The sequence below is a fragment of the Geospiza fortis genome, unplaced genomic scaffold (genome assembly GCF_000277835.1).
Source record: "Geospiza fortis unplaced genomic scaffold, GeoFor_1.0 scaffold130, whole genome shotgun sequence".
NCBI lineage: Eukaryota > Metazoa > Chordata > Aves > Passeriformes > Thraupidae > Geospiza > Geospiza fortis.
In genome coordinates this window covers 2,192,569-2,209,467 of record NW_005054300.1, presented here as the reverse complement: position 1 = coordinate 2,209,467, position 16,899 = coordinate 2,192,569, and the positions used below count along the sequence as shown (strand labels likewise).

Here is a 16,899-nt window from a genome sequence, read left to right as displayed (position 1 = left end):
AAGGCAGGGGATTATTTTGTTCTTTCCCCCTGAAGTTTATATTGTTTTAATTTTCTAGACAATAAACTTGGCCCCTCTTTGGAAGAACTGTATTGAGAGAGTTTGTATTAGCACATCACACCAGCTAAACAGAGGCAAGGTGTGTTTTCATGTTCTCTGGTGCCTTCTTTCAAAAACTCTTTTTTTTTTTTCCTGGTACCTCTGTATGTGTGAGTTCAGGACATGGCTCACCTGCTGTCAGTCTGCTGGGAGCTGTGCTCTGTTCAGGCTCCCCTCCTGACTAACAAGTATAGATAACTTGAGTTAAAACCTTTTGTCACTTAATGTTACCCAACTCCTAGCCTCTTGAAATACACTATTGCTGGTTTTTCTGTGCAAAAATCCTTATCCAGAAGGAAAAGTACTGCTAGGATGTCTTAAGTTCTCCTTCCTACTGCTTTTTTTCCAAACATGCATCAAAGAATGACCTTGGCTGGTAATTCATTTTCCCTGGGAAGTTTGAGGTTAAATTTAAAATAATTTTACAAGGTGAAATTACATGCACTGCTTCCCTTGTTCCAGATGTATGCCCTCTATACCTGAAAGATACATTGGATATTTGATGACTCCTTAAATATTTCTGACACTGTGAAGAGATACTAGATGAAGAGCACATGCTTTCCTTCTGGCATAAAAGATTTTGTGTAAACAAGTATGTCAAATGGTCACATTTTTAGAATATACTTTTATTAGGAATTTTCTTCCATGAGGTAAGCTTCAGAAAATAGATGCATGTGGTAGAAAAATTCTTAGTGGCTATAACTTACCTTTGTAATTTTAAAAATTATGTTAATGGCAAAAAGAACTTCTAGTACCAGATAAGAATTTATTCTTGATATTGACAAATTTCCCACTCATTATTTTAAAAACAGGAAATATGTTTTCCCAAATAACAAGTCAATAGCATCCTTTACTCTTTCAGTGATGTACAAATGTCTGTCTTATGAAGCAGATCAGTCCCTGGCTACTCTCCAGCTGCCTGCTGGGAAGCTCTCTGCTGCCTCAGGTTCTGCCAGGCTTAAGTGCAGGCTTGGGTCTTCAAGGGTCCCTGCAGATCCTTGCTAATTCATCTGTTTTCTGGTGTGCACCATCTTTGATTTCTTCTGGGGGGCTGGAAGGACCTGGTGGCTGTAGATCTGAGCTGGAGAGCTTTCCCATTGCCTGGCAGTTTTAGAGGCCATTAAAGATTATGGAGTGAGAGCATCTCTGCTTCTCAGTGTTTGACTGCAGAAGCCTTGCAGGAGCCCAAAACACCTCTTCATTTCAAAGGCATTGTGCTTAGCCAGGAAACCTCTGAACAGAATAATCAAGAATAGCTGGAGAGTTTGGGAAATCTTGGCTATCTTTGCTGGTGACCTAATTCTAGCAGTAAAGCTGAAAATCTGTAGATTGCAGCAAAGCAGGTTAGTGCCTCCTCTGCAAGGAGGCAGGTTCCTGATGAATGGCACAGCTGCTTTGCAGGCATGTTGGCAGCGTGCAGGAGGACTCTGCACTGACTTGGCTTTGAGCACACTGTGTATCCCTAGAAGGATAATTACAATGGTATTAGTGAGAACCAGGGCGCAGGACACCGCTGGCTATTTAAAGAGCAGGTCTATTTTTAACCACCTTTTAACAAAGATGGAGTTTTTATTAGACTGGGCTTTATAATTAACCAGCCTGGGTTGTCTGTTGATGTTTACAGCTTTCTTTGCATGTTCCCTGATAGTCCAATGCAGGATTGTAACCATATCTTATGGCCAGGGTAGGAAATTGCAATACCTGCATGTTTGGCAGCACATTGAAAAGTTGGTGGCAAATGATCTTTACCTACATGTGGCCATACCGGCGGCACCTGGGCTGTGTTTTCATGTCAGGAACAGCACGTGATGTAGAGCATTTGTGGCCTGTGGTGGCTGTTTGGTTTAGCACGTTGTTGTGAGCACAGCTCAGCCTAAAAGGGGTTTAGCTGGTAACATTGTCTTCTGTTCTACACTAAAATATAATATAATTATATTCACCAGGGATTAAAATACTCTCTGATAATGTCCAATATCGATAATAGGAGATCCTCAATGTATAAATTCAGGGGGAAGTCTGCTCCAGAGCATCTGTTGCTATTTGACATCTCTTAATAAGTGTCCAAATTTCTTGCAAGGAATGACAAAGAGGAGCTGGGAGTAGGGAGGAGAAAGTGGCGGACGGGCACTGAGGTCAGTGTGAGATCTGTATGAAAATGAAGGGGTGAGAGAAAATGCCAAGCATTGATTGATTCCATTCCTCTGCTGGGCAGATGGCCACCTATGCTGCTCTCATCACCTTCTCATTGTGAAGCCCAGGTTATTGCATTTGATCTTTTTCTACTGAGTTGAAGCAGCCCTGTATCATCAGTACCTCTGAAGATCAAAGGGGTTATGAAAGGATAAGCAGTTGTGTTACCGAGCAACTGTGAGTTCATTCTGGAGGAGGAACTTTCCAAAATGGCATAATTTTTATTACTGTAAGCATCAGTATTCAAAAGTTTTTGACATTGCCCTTTCTAGTTTTGGAAGTCATGAGATTTCAGGTAGTCTCTCTTTTTTAGAAATTGTTTTATTTAAATGAAGATCTGTATTCTAGCACTATAGTTCAAAGCAGGAAACCTCAAGATGTGCAACAAATAGGACCCAAAGGCCCAGAAGTTATGCTGTGAATAAAATTAGTCCCAGATATATCACTTCAGCTTCAGAATCATAGTGTTGCTTTAGTATAATTATTTGGGATCTGCTTGATTTAGGAATTTGCCTTCAAAATCATAACATAATTAGGAGACCGCTCTCAACAATATTCAGTTTTATACCCAGAAGGATCCCAGGAAATGCAGAGATTTTGACAGCTCTGTAATGCAGAGGGAGGTGGAGGAGCATGCCTTTCTCCAGACTGCAGTAGTAGGCTAGAAAGATCCAGGTTGGAATGGACCAGTGGTGGCAAGATATCACTTGGCACAAGGTTTGTTGGTCTTGCAGCTTCTGTTTGACAAGAACCTGAAACTCTTCCAAAGTTGACATCAGTGATGAGTCTTCCCATCTAGAAGTAATTTCTGTGTAAGGTGGCCATACACTCACACTGCAGTGCAAGGCCACACAGGGCTCAGGGACAGGCAGGGTTTGTACCATGGACATTTTCAAAGTGTACAGTGGAGAGTGTGGGCAGTACATTTTCAGGTAACACCTTGCTTTATGCTTACCTTAAGGCTTGCAGCTTCTGTTGCAGATGGGGAGGAGGGTTTCTGTGCCCCAAAATGGGCCATTTTTTCCCGAGTATTTCAGTTGCTTGGTAAGATGCTCCCTTTCCCAGGGTACCTGGTTTGGTTGTGTCTTTGAGGTGGCCTTTGGACAAAGCTCTGCAGTTGTGGAGTACATCAGTACATTGCTGTTTGTATTTTGTTTCCACTTCTGGCCTTGAATCACAATTCTGCTTTCTTATGCACTGTGCCACCCCTTATCTGCCTGGTGCATGGCTTGTGACCAGGCAGAGGTACGTTCATTTGTGTGACTTTGAAAAACTGCATTGCCTTGGGGTTGGATTTTTTTTTATTATTATTTCTATTATTGTTTTACCATTGTTAGGTCATAGATCTCATCATTTGCAATTTGTTTTTCCTTTGGCCTTGATTTGAGAACACAGTTGGGTGCATGTTCATCTCTAATTTTTGCAGACAGACCTGACATGGTTAAGATAAGGTTGAAAATGTTGCTTGTAGAACTTTTTTGTTCCTTTAAATTCCTATTTGTAGTATGTTGTCAGGTCTTTTTATTGTCAGGCTTAAATTTTCATTTCTTTGTTTATTTTAAATGGTAGATCTTTACATCTAAAAATTTAAAAATATGAAGGATTTTTTTCAGCTAATTTTTATGGCAGATGTTATTAGCTTTTGGAATACAAATACTCGTGCGTGCCAGGGAGCCATCAGTAGAAATTGACTGGAAACAGGGTCAGATGAGCAAGTGTCCCCTTCCAACTGGGAGCAAATGCACGAAAAGAATCATGAGGAGAGACCCGATTTAAAATCCAAAAGCAAGGCTTGTCGTGAGCGATTTCACAGCTCAGGTGGAGAACATTGACTTTCAGCTGAGCGTTTGTGAGTCAGATTTCCTCCTGAAGCCCGTGTCCGTGGTGCCCTGTGCGCTCAGGCCGAGCAGGGCTGGGTGCTGCTCGCAGCCTGGCCGGGTGCCACCGCAGCGCTGCTGCCCGGCCGGAGGGCTCGCGGCAGTTGCATAACGCGCTGCAGCTCCGACACACAGCAGGGCTCTGCCCGCTCCTGCCTCCTCCAGCCCACAGCCAGCTGCTTGGAAAAACCTCTGGAGACAAGTGTAGGCAAAGCAGGGAGCGGATACCTCGCTGAGAGGGCTGGGCTGGGGGTCAGGGACAAGAGTAAGGAAAAAACATCACGTCGTACGATGGCTGCTGGAGATAAGCAGCCTCTGACCTGTGAACTGCTTTTAGAAGGAAAGCCTATTTTCCCTGCCCTGTGATTTTTGCATGTGTTTCTCATTACTTTTATCTCAAAATCATTCCCATACATTGAATTATTGATGTGGGTCACATGTGTTTCTCCAGAAATTGCTTTCTTTAACCAGTGATCCCTTCTGAATTTTTTAGACAATCTGTTAGGCTCTGAAATCCAAACAAAGTTGGTGGTTTCTAATTTCAGGGTTAAATTAGATTCAACTTTGAAAAGGCTTTGAGGGAAGAGGAGACATATGACAATGTCCTTCTAGGATCCTCCTTCTTCTGGTTCTTTTGGTGCTTCTTTTGGTTTGCTTGTATTTTTTTAACATCTCACAAAGATCAAGTGTCTGATTTAGCCTCAGTGGAACTTGAGCATATTCCTAATGTTGAGCACATGCTTAAATCCACTGTTGAATTCAAGCCCTATAGACCTGGAGGCAAAAGTACAAAAATATCTGGGAAATGCTTTTCTTTTCCCTCAGATGCTCCCTTCTTTCAACATACAAAATTAAGAATTCAGCATTTTGAACTGCTGCTGGAGGCGAGTTGGTCATTTCCTGCTGGGAGGGAGGCTTGATCTTTTAAAGATGGGAAGAGAGTTTGTGTGTGTGTGTCTGTGTGTGTGTGTGTTTTGCAGATGTTCAGGCCTTGATTCAGCAAAGTCTCTCAGCAGTGTCTGACGGGGGGATAGTGCTGAGTCTGGTAAACCTGCTGCTCCAGAGCTGAGTGTGCGCGCGTTTGCCTGACTCCTCAGCAGAGAAAGTTTCTTTTCTCAGTTTCCATCGCTTCTGCTCATGGTGGAAGTTGGCAAGGACCCTGCACAAATCCCAAACCACTTCTGGCAAAGAAGCTGCTGTCTCTCTGGCAGTGTTAACATTCAGGGGTGTCTCGTGTCTGCAGTGTTTCTGCAGCATTGACCAGAGCAGGATGGAGCAGGCAGCGGGGGTCACCTGCTTGTCGGGCTGCACAGGGGCTTGGCTGAGCTCACCAGGGCTCAGGAAGGAAAACTCTCAGTGGTCTTACAGCCCTGGGCTGGCCCTTGTAGGGATCCTGTTGGGCATTGTTAGGGGGTTAGGTTTCCAGCCCCTGTGTAGCCACTTTGTGACCAGCAGACACAGGGCTTGGAGCTGCCAGCACAGGTCCCTCAGCTCTCTGGGGACTTCCCAGCCGGGAGGAAGCTGGTGGCTTTGTGCCCAGCTTGCTATGGTGCAGAGTGTTGTGCTAGGTTGATTCCTACCCAAACTCCACAAAAATGTATTCAGAGGTGTGGGGGAAGGAAACAGAGACTTTTTTTTTGCACCCGCACCTTTTCTGCAGTGCAGTTTTGATTCAGGCAAAAGAGGAGCCCAGTTCCTGCAGTGGGATTTGCATGTGTGTTGTACACTGAGACAGCTGAAGCTGTGAGCAAAAAGCACGCATAAATAAAGGCTTCCTCCCTGTGCTTTATATAATCAGAGTGGGTGATGTCATTGGGAGCTGGAGAGGAGAGCAGGCTGTGAAATTACAGCCCTCTGCAGCCAGACAGAGCCAAGTGCAAGGGGGGGCTGCACAGAGCAAGAGCCAGGCTCCCCTCTGATACAGGCTCAGTACAGAGGACCTTGGAGGGGAGCTGGGGGTAGAAGTAGATAATCCTAATACAGTCAGATAATCCAAATACAGTCAGAAGCTCTTGCACAGGCACAAAGGGAAAGCAGGGAGAACAGCAGGTGCCCAGTGAGCAGCACTGGGGCTGCCATTTCAAGGGCCGGCACTCCCTTCCTCTATATGCAGCCTTCCACAGCTTGTGGATCTGCTGGAAGGGCTATGGGGCTGCTGGGCTTTTTCATCCTTCTTCTGCTTCAGTCTCCTGGCCTATTGCAGCTCCTGGCTGAGAAGAGAGGGCATTCTTGCCCTGCTTGCCCTCCACATCCCAGAGGAACTTGCTTCTGGTCTCTTTCTGGCCCCACACAGGGGAGGAAGCACAAACAGAGGGGCTCTGTCCTAGCCAGAGTGGCCAGGAGAAACAAGATAAAGGGTGATCCTCAGCTCTTTGGAGCAGGGCTTGTGTTTGGCTCTGGGTTTCTGAAACCTCTCAGGTGTTTTACTGCTTTTTGGCCATCCTGATGCCCCCCAGCGTGGGAATCTTAAACAGGAGTTTCCCTCTTACCAAGCTGAGCAGGAAGGAGGGGACCAGGCTCATCCCTTGGGAAAATGGAGAGCCCCTTTCTTTCAAATCCTTCACAGATTTCTCTTTCAACACATCAAGCATCTACAATGTGCTCAGTATGCTGCTGCGAGAGCCTGATTTTTTCCCACTTTGGCAGGAGGAAGGGCTGCAGGTTTTCCCATCTCCCCTGCAGCTAGCATGCAAAAGCTTCGGCCTCTGCTGAAACTGGAATTCTCCTTCTGTCATCCTCTGTCTTCCTCAGGATCAAGAGAGCGAGAGGCAGCAGCCCTTTGCACCAAGCCTGCCTTGTTTCTCTGTTATATAACAATATGGGCTTTTAGACTTGTTTTTCTAGATATTGGCAGATGCGTCAAATATTGGCATAATCCAGTGGTTTACATGGAAAGCCGTCTGGCTCTGTCTGGAGGCTGCACAATGCTGCTATTTTCATTGAAAACAAGAGCCTGCAGCATTGTCAAAGCCACGTTGCACCAGAGTCCAGGTAAACAAGGGGGAAAGACACTCACATCATGGCCTGACCTGGGGAATTACAGCTGCCCAGGGGCAGCTCCAGGACTTGATAAGAAAGATTAATGGCTTTGCAATTGCTTTCTCTCTGAAATGGTCTTTTAGCTAAGTCTTCTGTGATGGTTTTCAAAGAATCACAAAGTCATTTCAGTGGAAAAGACTTTCAAGACCATTGAGTTCAACCTTTGACCGATCACCATTTTGTCAGCCAGACCATAGCCCTCTGTGCAACATCTAGTTCAGTGAGCAGTGACTCCATCTGCTCCTAGGGCTCTGGAGTTTTATTTCTGATGCACCCACCAGTCTGTCAGACCTGCAGTGTGTGCTCTGCAGTTTAAGAACCCAGCATGGTCCACTGGGCTGTTGGAAGTTGAGGTCAGGGACTGTGATTGGGTTAGATTTAAAAAGTAAAAAAGTAAGGAAGGTATTGAATGCTGCAGAGGGGTAACAGCTGGGGAAGTTGTTTAGTTGGATCTCTCTGAAGGAAAGCAATGTGCTCACATGCCAGGACAGTTTGCAGCCTTGGTTGCTCCTTCCCATCCCAGTGTGGCTCAGCTTGGAGTGCGAAATAGGGGGAAAATCCAGCAGCAGCACAGAAGTACCAGCTTTGGTCAGACCTCTTCAAAACCTGCCTTAGCTCAGCCAACACCACCTGCCCCTGCAGTGTGCTTCCAGCCCGAGCCGTGCTGTGTGCCGTGGGGAGCTTATCAGCTCACACCACACTCGTGTCCCAGGCAGGTGGCCCCTCCTGATGCCTGGTGTGCTGCTGGCACAGGCCATCACCCCTGCTGCAGGCCACAGCCTTTGGCCAGCAGCCAGCAGAGCCAGGTGCAGGAGTGGCTTCTCTGAAAATGGTCTGCATGAGCCTGGGACCAGCAATAATCTTCTTCACTCCACCGTGGTCCTGGGGCACAATGGGAAGGTTTTCAAGTGTCTCGGGTTTTATTACATGGCTGGACCTTTGCCTGTAGCTTTCAAGTGTTTAACAGGGTTGATCTTGTTCAGTCTGCACACAACCCAGCTTTTGACGTGGCAGATCAGTGCCACCCTTGATCGCTGTCTCAGCAATCCAGCCAGTGCTTGCTCCTGCCTGAAGCTGATCACTGGTTCCAGGAATTGCAGTTCCTGGTGCAGCACCTTCCCAGTTCCTGGTAAAACACAGTGCTGAGAATCAACCCAAAGCTCAGGCTGCAGATGTGTTGTCCATTTCTCTCTGCATTCAAGAGTGGACTGTGATGTCTTTGCCACTGATTGGATGTTGATTCCCCAAACTTTTTTTCCTGTTACACAAATAATTTGACTTTCACCATGGGCTGGGAGCTGCCTCCAGGTCTGTGGTACCTGCCTGTAGCAGGTGCTGTGTGGCAGTCAGCTCTTAGGTAGAGCCCCCAGATCTGAGCTCTGCTTGGTCTGTGTTTTTAACTTGGGCTGATCTGTAGGTGAAATGTGTGGCTGGAGCTGATACTTGTGCTGTGAGGAGACACATGCTGCTCTGTACTGCAGCTTAGTGGCTGTGCTCTGACAGCTCTGACTCAGTGACTTGCCTGTGTGGCCATTCAGGAAGTCTGTGTCATGTCCAAAAATTGGTTTCAAACCCCAGAATGTCTTTGACCACAAGATCCTGCTCCTCTTCATTTCTGTGCAAGAAGTCAGTGTCCAGTGTCCCAAGGGATGACATGAACTGTAGTGCCACTGTGAACCAGGAATACTTTTTCATTGCTTACCCTTTTGGTCATCATGGGACGCAGGGCAAACACCTGTAGTGGGTGCACACTCCTGACCAAGCTCTGTGTTGGAAACTGGCTTCCAGGTAGAAAAAAATCCCCCCATGTCAACCATATGGGTTTAATGACAGTGGGGTTTGCCCTAGAGCAACTTGAGAAGTAGGAGATGAGATTGATGTGATTACTGTTCTTTCAGTTTGATTTTTGGATTATGACTTCCCTTTCCCCACCCCTGTATTTGTTAATGTTTAATGGAAAACATGCTTTCTTCAAGGCTCTTGCTGGTAATATGCAGTCCTGTGACTGTTATTGAAACAGAATGATGAACCCTTCGTAAAGAGATTTATGGTAGAAACTGTGAGGAGCTCACATCTACAGCATGGCCAGTGAACACTCCCCTGTGCTGACAGTTCATCAGCAAAACCCCTGACCCTTCCACCCTTAATCATCCTTGCTTGTCACTGACATAATTGCCTGATTACAGACTCCTCTCCCCCACCCCTTTCAAACTGGGTGCAATAGTGCATTTGAAAAACAAATGGAAATGAACTGTCCATGCTCTTTTTTTCTTTCTTTTTTTTTTCTTCCCCTGCATTGAGATGGATCAGGCTTAGATTCAGTTTCTTTGTGCATGAGCAGGGGCTGGGATAGGCTTTCAGAAGTCTTTTGCACTGGTGTTTCTTGCATGTGAATGGTAAAGCTGATGTCATTGTGTTATTGATTGGGATGACAACTTTGGACATAAATCATTAATGTCTGGGAAAGAGAGAGGGAGGGGAAAAAGGCAACGCGCACTCGATAGTTTTCCATAAATCTGCTGTTCATCCCTGCATATGTGATCCAGAGGAGGAGACAGTGGGAACAGTTTTCCTCTGCAGCCTGAGGACGATGTGTGTTGTCACTGCTGCCTGAACCATTTACCCCAGAACATGTTGCCATGTTCTGCAGAAAATGGATCATATCACCAGCAGTGCTGTTGTGCTGGAGCCTGTCTTTGTAGCCAAGGTCAGAAGAATGCCTGGGGGAAGGTCTTGGGTTCTCTCATTCCCACAGACCTTGCACCCCCAGCAGCATTTCAGACCTGGGCCCAGGAAGGAGTAAGAGTGCAGTTCTTGGGAACTACTATCCCTATTGCTCCTTGAATTGCCACCAGGGATTGTTTCAGTGTTTTGAATTGACCATTTTTTCATTGATGATCTTAATTTCATGCAAAAAGAAGGTGTTCATGTCAGTCCATAGCAAATGTCCCTGAGCTAGCAATGAACAAGCACGCAGGGGGTAGCAGTCATTCAAAACTGCTTTCACAAAAGTTCTTCTCAGCAAAACAGACAGCAAATAGCTCAGAGAGAGTGGAAATCCATGAGATACCATTTTCTTCTGTGCCTTTGCCCCTGCACAAAGTTCATCCAGATGGGTCAGATTATCCGTTCAGACAGCAAGAAAACAAACAGTGTCTGTCAGAGGTTAGCAGTAATGAAAGTATTGGTGAGCAGCTGATGTTTGAAGCGTAAATAGTTCAGCAGCAGTCTGTGCTGCTACCTGAGGGGAATCTTGTGATGCATAGAAATAGGGAAGCCTGAAAACTGCCTCGTAGGGGGGCAGCAGTGAAAGAAATGACATTCCCTTGCAGAAAGCATGGCTCTGATCCTCCTGTTCTCCCTTGCAGCCGAGCTCACCTCCGCCTGTGTCTAGAACGCTTAAAAGTTCTGATACCGCTCGGACCAGACTGCACCCGGCACACCACGCTTGGGCTGCTCAACAAAGCCAAAGCACATATCAAGGTAAGAGCTGCCTTTCCCTGCTGCTTTCAGCGTGGGATCTTGGGAAGTGCAATGCAATTGTCATCCTTGCTGCCTAGAGATAATTCTGTTGAAGGAAACATGACACTGTTAAAAAAGAAATAAAAAGAGCAAGCAAGCCTTGCCCCCTTGGTTAGCCATTTATCATTGCCACAAGCCACATTGTTGGAAGAGTCCATAATGAACTCCTTAAGTACAAAAATGATGGATTTGAAGAGCAAGGATCTTGTTCTGTATTGTGATTGTTTGTTGACAGCTGTATCTCTTTAAAGAAAAACATACCTACTGCTGAGTGACTGCGTTTTGATGGGAAATGCAGCTTCTTTTCTGGTATGCTACTGAGTTTCCACTGCCGAAGTATTAGCACAAACCACAAGAGTGTGAGACAGATTTGGCTTGCTGGAATTCCATGTGTGAACCTTCCAGCTAGCCTAGCTCTTCCAGCTCCACTTTTGGCAAAGAGAAAAGAAAATGCAGCATTGTCAGTATCTGGGAGAGGCTGAAATACTTCGTTGCAGGTCAGGATATAGAGAGGGAAGATGGGTGATGAGGGAGGAAAGTGCTGCCAAAGGGATAGAGTTAGCCTGAAATGACTCCTCCTTATGCAATGGGCTTGTCGCAGGAAACAAAGAACAGTGCCCTGGTAGATTTCCCAGCTGTGATCAAAGAAATCTGTAGTAGGTTATGTAAATCACTCACTGAATAGAAAACTGTTTCTGAGAAATCCTTCTAAACCATGCAGTAAGAAGCACAGAACTGCCGGGCCACGTTTTTATGTTGGAGCAGCGTAACAAACCCTGGAGTGGATTGGTTTGGGGATGTGAGGCCCCTCCGTGGGCACAGGCGGTAATGCAGGTGTCCATCCCGGGTGGGATGACCCACAGGCTGCTGCAATTCACAGCGTGTCTCCTGGAGAGGCTCAGTCCTCAGAGACTCTTTGTACTAATGGGTATGATTTATCAGGAGCTGAGAGGTGGAAAGATATGGGGAGAAGGCATTGTGCTTGGACACTGCGAGGCAGCTTGGTTCAGGGCACTTGAACTTGAATCCTTCTGGGACTGGGAAGGTCTAAGCAAGGCAGGTGGCGGGGCAGTGGAGGTGGGAGGGAAGGAGAAAAGGAGAAAAGCAATTATTGAGTTAAATAATAAAATAAAAAAAATATTTGATCATGTCAGAAACTTGAAGAGGCTGAGAGGAGAAGCCAACACCAGCTTGAGAACCTGGAACGAGAACAAAGATTCCTAAAGAGAAGACTGGAACAGCTACAGGGTCCTCAGGAGATAGAGCGAATACGAATGGACAGCATTGGATCTACCATTTCCTCGGATCACTCGGACTCGGAGCGAGGTGGGTGTTGCTGAACCAGCATGGAATTGCCAGGACTCTGAAGTGGGAGAATGAGATTCATCCATTTCTTATCTCTCAACTTCCCCTTCTCATGGCCTTTGGTGTTTAGGTTGCTGATTCTTCTCACACACAGGCACATACACACACATACATATGGAGAGTTCAGTATTTTGCATGAGTTCTAAGTCTGGAAGAATTGTTGTTGCTGTCGACTTGATCTGATTTCGGTGGCATTGAAAGAGATGGTAAAGTTGAGATGCTCATTGTGATTTTTGGTCTGCTGAATCTCTTGGCAGCACAAAGAGGAAAATGTAAGAAGATATTAATGAGACTAGAACCAATGTTTCACACACCTACCCCCCAGCCCCCCACCAAACTTCCCATTGAGTTCACCTCTTCAGTCAAAACTGGCTAGATATATCTGAATGGCTAACTGAATTAAGAGAACTTCCTTTTTAAAAATATCCCTGCAGTGGACAGAACATTAGGCACAATAGATGGTTTGATATATACTGACAGACCAGAAGATGATGGATAGTTTGGGTGTGACTCTGTAGTTTAAACCAAAAATCCTTTGGAAAATTCCTGAACGATATGGAACCCAAGATACCTGGTTAATTAGATCTTTGCTTTTTAAGTCTTTCTTAAAAACAAGATGTCTGTTCCAAAATCCACTGAGCATGTGTGAGAGTAACCCAGGTCCCCGTGGTAATGCATTGTAATTGTGTGTGGTCCTGGCTTTGGCAATATAAAGTCAAGCAACTAGCATTTTTAGGGTTAACTTCATGCTCCATTTTCTCTCTTGCATTCAATCTTATCTGTTTCTTCTTTTTTATAACACTGGGGTATTAGAGGTCCAAAGAAAGAGGTGGTGGGACAAGCTCAGTGTGTGGGGTGGCTCAGCTACGCTGACAGTGTGGCTGGCATGTGGAGGAGTGAAACCTCTTTGCCAAATCCCTACAAAAACCTCCAAGCTGGTATTAGTCTTTTTATAAACAATGACCACAGCCCATTCCAGGGGGAACCTGCCAGATGATTGCTTCATTCCTTGTGCTGGGAGAGTCCCAAGAGCTCACTGGCATGAAGGGGGCAGTTGGGTGTGCAGTGCTAACCTGTGTGCATTTCTCTCATTTCCCTTTCTAGAAGAGATTGAAGTGGACGTTGAAAGCACAGAGTTCTCCCATGGAGAAGTGGACAATATCAGCACAACCAGCATCAGTGACATTGATGATCACAGCAGCTTGCAGAGTATTGGGAGTGATGAGGGTTACTCCAGCGCCAGTGTCAAGCTCTCGTTTGCTTCCTAGAACCAAGTGAGACAACAGTGCAGGGTGAATGATTTCACTGGGATGATCAAACTGGGTCCTAGATGCCAGTATCCTCTTTCAGAATTGACATATTGACAGCTAGGCCTGGAGAGAACTGTATATAAAGCTTTTTGGGTAAAGGAAGCCTCCCCAGAAACCCATATTTGTTCATTTGGTCATGTTACCAATCCCAATTTCTGCTGGCAAAAAGTTAGGCCAAATACTAGTCCCTTTGCAGTCAATGAAATCCGTTTGTTTCTGTGGGACCTGGATCTAGACCTTAGTGATGAAACACTTTTTTTGAATTTATTTGAAATTGTTTGAAAGAGGATACTAGAAACTCATCCCTCTCTTTCTGTCATGAGATCTGAGAAATGTCAAAATTTCTTACACCGCATTCAGATTGAACAACCTAATTTAGGCCCTTCTGAAGAGCTTTTGTGGTCCTGAAAGGACTGTATCCTACAGTTTACCACAATCTAATGCTGTCATAACGTACTAGGAAATCTAAGAAGGCTTACGTAGCCTAGGAATAACAGTGCCGATAATGATGAAGGTCTCATTCTGTGCCCAGAGGGAGAGGGGCAGCGATGTTCAGGGGAGAACACCATTCAACTCAGCTTTCTGTTGGACATCATTTGAACAGTGAGTACCTCAGAAGCATGGCTAAAGCGAGAGGTACACACCTGTAACCTACCAGCACAGGGTGGGCTGTCAGGCCTGGGGCTGTGCCAGCGCCAGCAGGTCCCCGGTAGATGTGTGCCCCTCGCAGGCACACGGCCAGCTGAGGGCAGAACGAAACCAGCACTCGAGAGGTGACACACCAGACAGTCATGCCCAGATACTGAGCCACTATGACCTTTTTATTTGAAGTGATTTTTTGATAAACATTTGTAAATGTGTTGGGAGGGAAAACACCCCAAGTCTGATGCATCTTTTTAGAGCTTGTCCATATGAAACCTTAGATGTCTTTTATATGAATTTATGCCATGAAAAGATCTCTGTTTTGATGAAGCACTTGACCCAATGAAATGCAAAGATCCTTTTTTTGCCATGCACACAATGGATGAAGGCTGTGCTAAGCTGGAAGAGGCCAGGTTTGGTGGGGGTTTCTTCAGTTTTCTTTTTAGAATCATTCCCTTTGCTGACTTTTGAAGTTCCAGTCCAGTAGTTAACCTAGTTAAGCTCAGCACGTCTCTCATGTTAATGTAACGTTTTGACTGCACGTCCTGTTCCCAAGGGCCTTGCCACCTTATCTGTGCAGGTGCTGTTAAGAGCTGTTATAGCGAATGTTTTCTAATTTTCTCCAAGACAAGCATTCTAACCTGCACTTTGAGGGCTTTGCTTTTTTTATTTTTGTCTTTTTAATGGCCAGGATTATTTTGTTTTCCAAGTTTTAAAAACCTTAATAGAGTCTTCACCTATGGCATTGTTTGAAACTTTGTATATCCTTAAGTAATTTAATTACCCCTCATTACTAAGAAAAAAAGAGGAAAAAATGCTTTATAAAATTCATAACTTATTGCTGATTTGAATGGGTTGTTAATTTCAGTCCTTTAGATTTTATTTTATTGTTTTAGATAGGGTTGGGTAAAAAGAGGTAAAATAAAGTAAAAAAAATAAAGACAACCATATTTAGCAGTGCAGTGGAATTGTGTTTAAATGTTAGCATATGGTCCCCATTAAAGTAGCACTTTAACGCCATTAAACATTTCTGTATCTGAAATGAGTTGTGTTCTTCCATCTTGGTCATTCCTGTCACTTCAGCCAGCTGCTGTTCTTCTTGTGCCCTTCGGTCCTGCGGTGACATCCTGAGCGAGTCTCATGTAGACTTCTGCACTGTGATAAGTTGCCTGTGTTTAAATACTGTGATGTTTCCCCCACTCTCCAAAATGTGTCATTCCCTGTAAGAGGCACAACACACATGCTTGAGTAGAGAAATAATCTTTCCATGGCTGTAATGAATGATTTTTCTCCAGTCTGGATTTTTTTAAATTAATTTGCTTACTAAGTTTGCATCTGGTTGCAGTTGTTAAACGTGTTTTCACTTGTGTGCATGTAATCCAGTGTCTCAGTCCATCTGTTCTTCTTTCTGGGAGGTTACCTGGCAGGAGCAGGAGTCTGCCACAGCGTGAATTAAGCTCTAGGTTACAAATAGAGTCCAAGGGCTTTGAAAGAAGAAATGCTGCTTGGATTTACGTTTGGGGTCTGTATGATCTCTGGATGACACAAGGCTTGAAACAGTCTGTAGAGTGGTGAAAGGTAGGAAACTTCAGCTCTAGCAAGGTCTTATTTATTCATTATTATTCTCCTTGGAAGTGTTGACAACTGGCAGTGCTGGTGCTGAGCAGTTGGATACCAGTTGGATTTATTTATTTATGAGCCCTTTTCCGCAGCTGTCACAGCACCTCCTCTTTCCTGTTATTCCTGTTTGTGTTAAATGCTCATTGGGAAAGCAGTACAACAGCTGAGAAGCACTGAAGTTCAAGGGATGGAGAATGGCCCTGCTCTCCTAGTTGGTATAAAACAATGACATATCTGTGATTGGAATAAATACATTTAAAATGTTTGTTTATAGTGCTCTGGGGCAGTTTGGTATCTCCTATGTTTTCTAGTGTTGTGGTCTCAAAGGGGTCCTGATCTCAATTGCAAGTAAATGGGGAAAATGTCACAGGAGATGAACTTCCATCACCAGCCACCTGCCTGACTGCTCAGCAGCAGTGGTCCAGCCAGGGGGAGGTTCAGGAAGAAAACAAAACTAAAAACCTTTCTAATAACTCCAAAGACCTGGGGTTGGTTGCTCTGGAGCTGGTGGGTTCTTTGTAGCAGATACTAGCAGATTTCAGCTAGAGTATTGATAATTTCTTATGTGATGGAAATGTTTCTCTGGCCTTTCAAAGTTGTCCTGCCCTGCTTTATTTCTGCTTTGCGGATTCTGCATTTTCTCACCTCACACAGCTGCCATCCTCTTCAAATCTTCCTTCACTGTTCTGGTCTCTGGCGTTGCAGTGTTCAGGATAACCAGTTTTTAGAGAAGTTGCTATAATTTTACAAGAATATGGTGACTTTTCCTGTAAAAGCAGAATTGGATGCACTTTCCTGAGGCAGCCTTCCCATGCAGTAGGCAGACATGCACACGCACGCACAGTTCCCTCATAAGCTCATTCTGTCAAGTCCTCCCTCTGTAAATTAGATCCCCAGTGGGTCTCTTTGCTACAGACAAACCCATTAAAAAGACCATCCAGCATTTTCCTTCTTTTGACACAAGTGTATTATGGAATGTCACCTCGTGTCTGCAGACAAGGTGGAGATGACTATCTGGCTGCATTTGTCACGGTTATCCTGTGGCGAGTTGTCACTTGAAGGTCATTTTAACGTCCATTCCATTAGCAGCATGTCAGTGACGAAGGTGGTCTCACATCTGTCTGTCTCAAGAAATCTGTAGGTCAATAGAAAGGGGGTTAACTAGACAGACTTATCATTTTCTGGGGTGGGTGATTGTGTTTTCCTTTTGTCTGTTTGTTTGCTTGTTTGCTGCC

The 16,899-nt window shown here is 45.0% G+C and overlaps 1 protein-coding gene across 1 annotated transcript in view; it reads left to right on the top strand.

The window, feature by feature from the left end:
• The window catches only part of MXI1 (MAX interactor 1, dimerization protein), a 57,838-nt gene extending 42,752 nt beyond the window's left edge, over positions 1-15,086 (top strand). The window contains exons 5-7 of the mRNA XM_005417320.3: positions 10,574-10,688; positions 11,882-12,053; positions 13,197-15,086. Of these exons, the coding sequence (XP_005417377.1) occupies positions 10,574-10,688; positions 11,882-12,053; positions 13,197-13,360 (451 nt within the window). The 3' untranslated portion in view covers positions 13,361-15,086. The remainder of the gene's footprint in view (positions 1-10,573; positions 10,689-11,881; positions 12,054-13,196) is intronic.
• Positions 15,087-16,899: the final 1,813 nt, after the last annotated feature.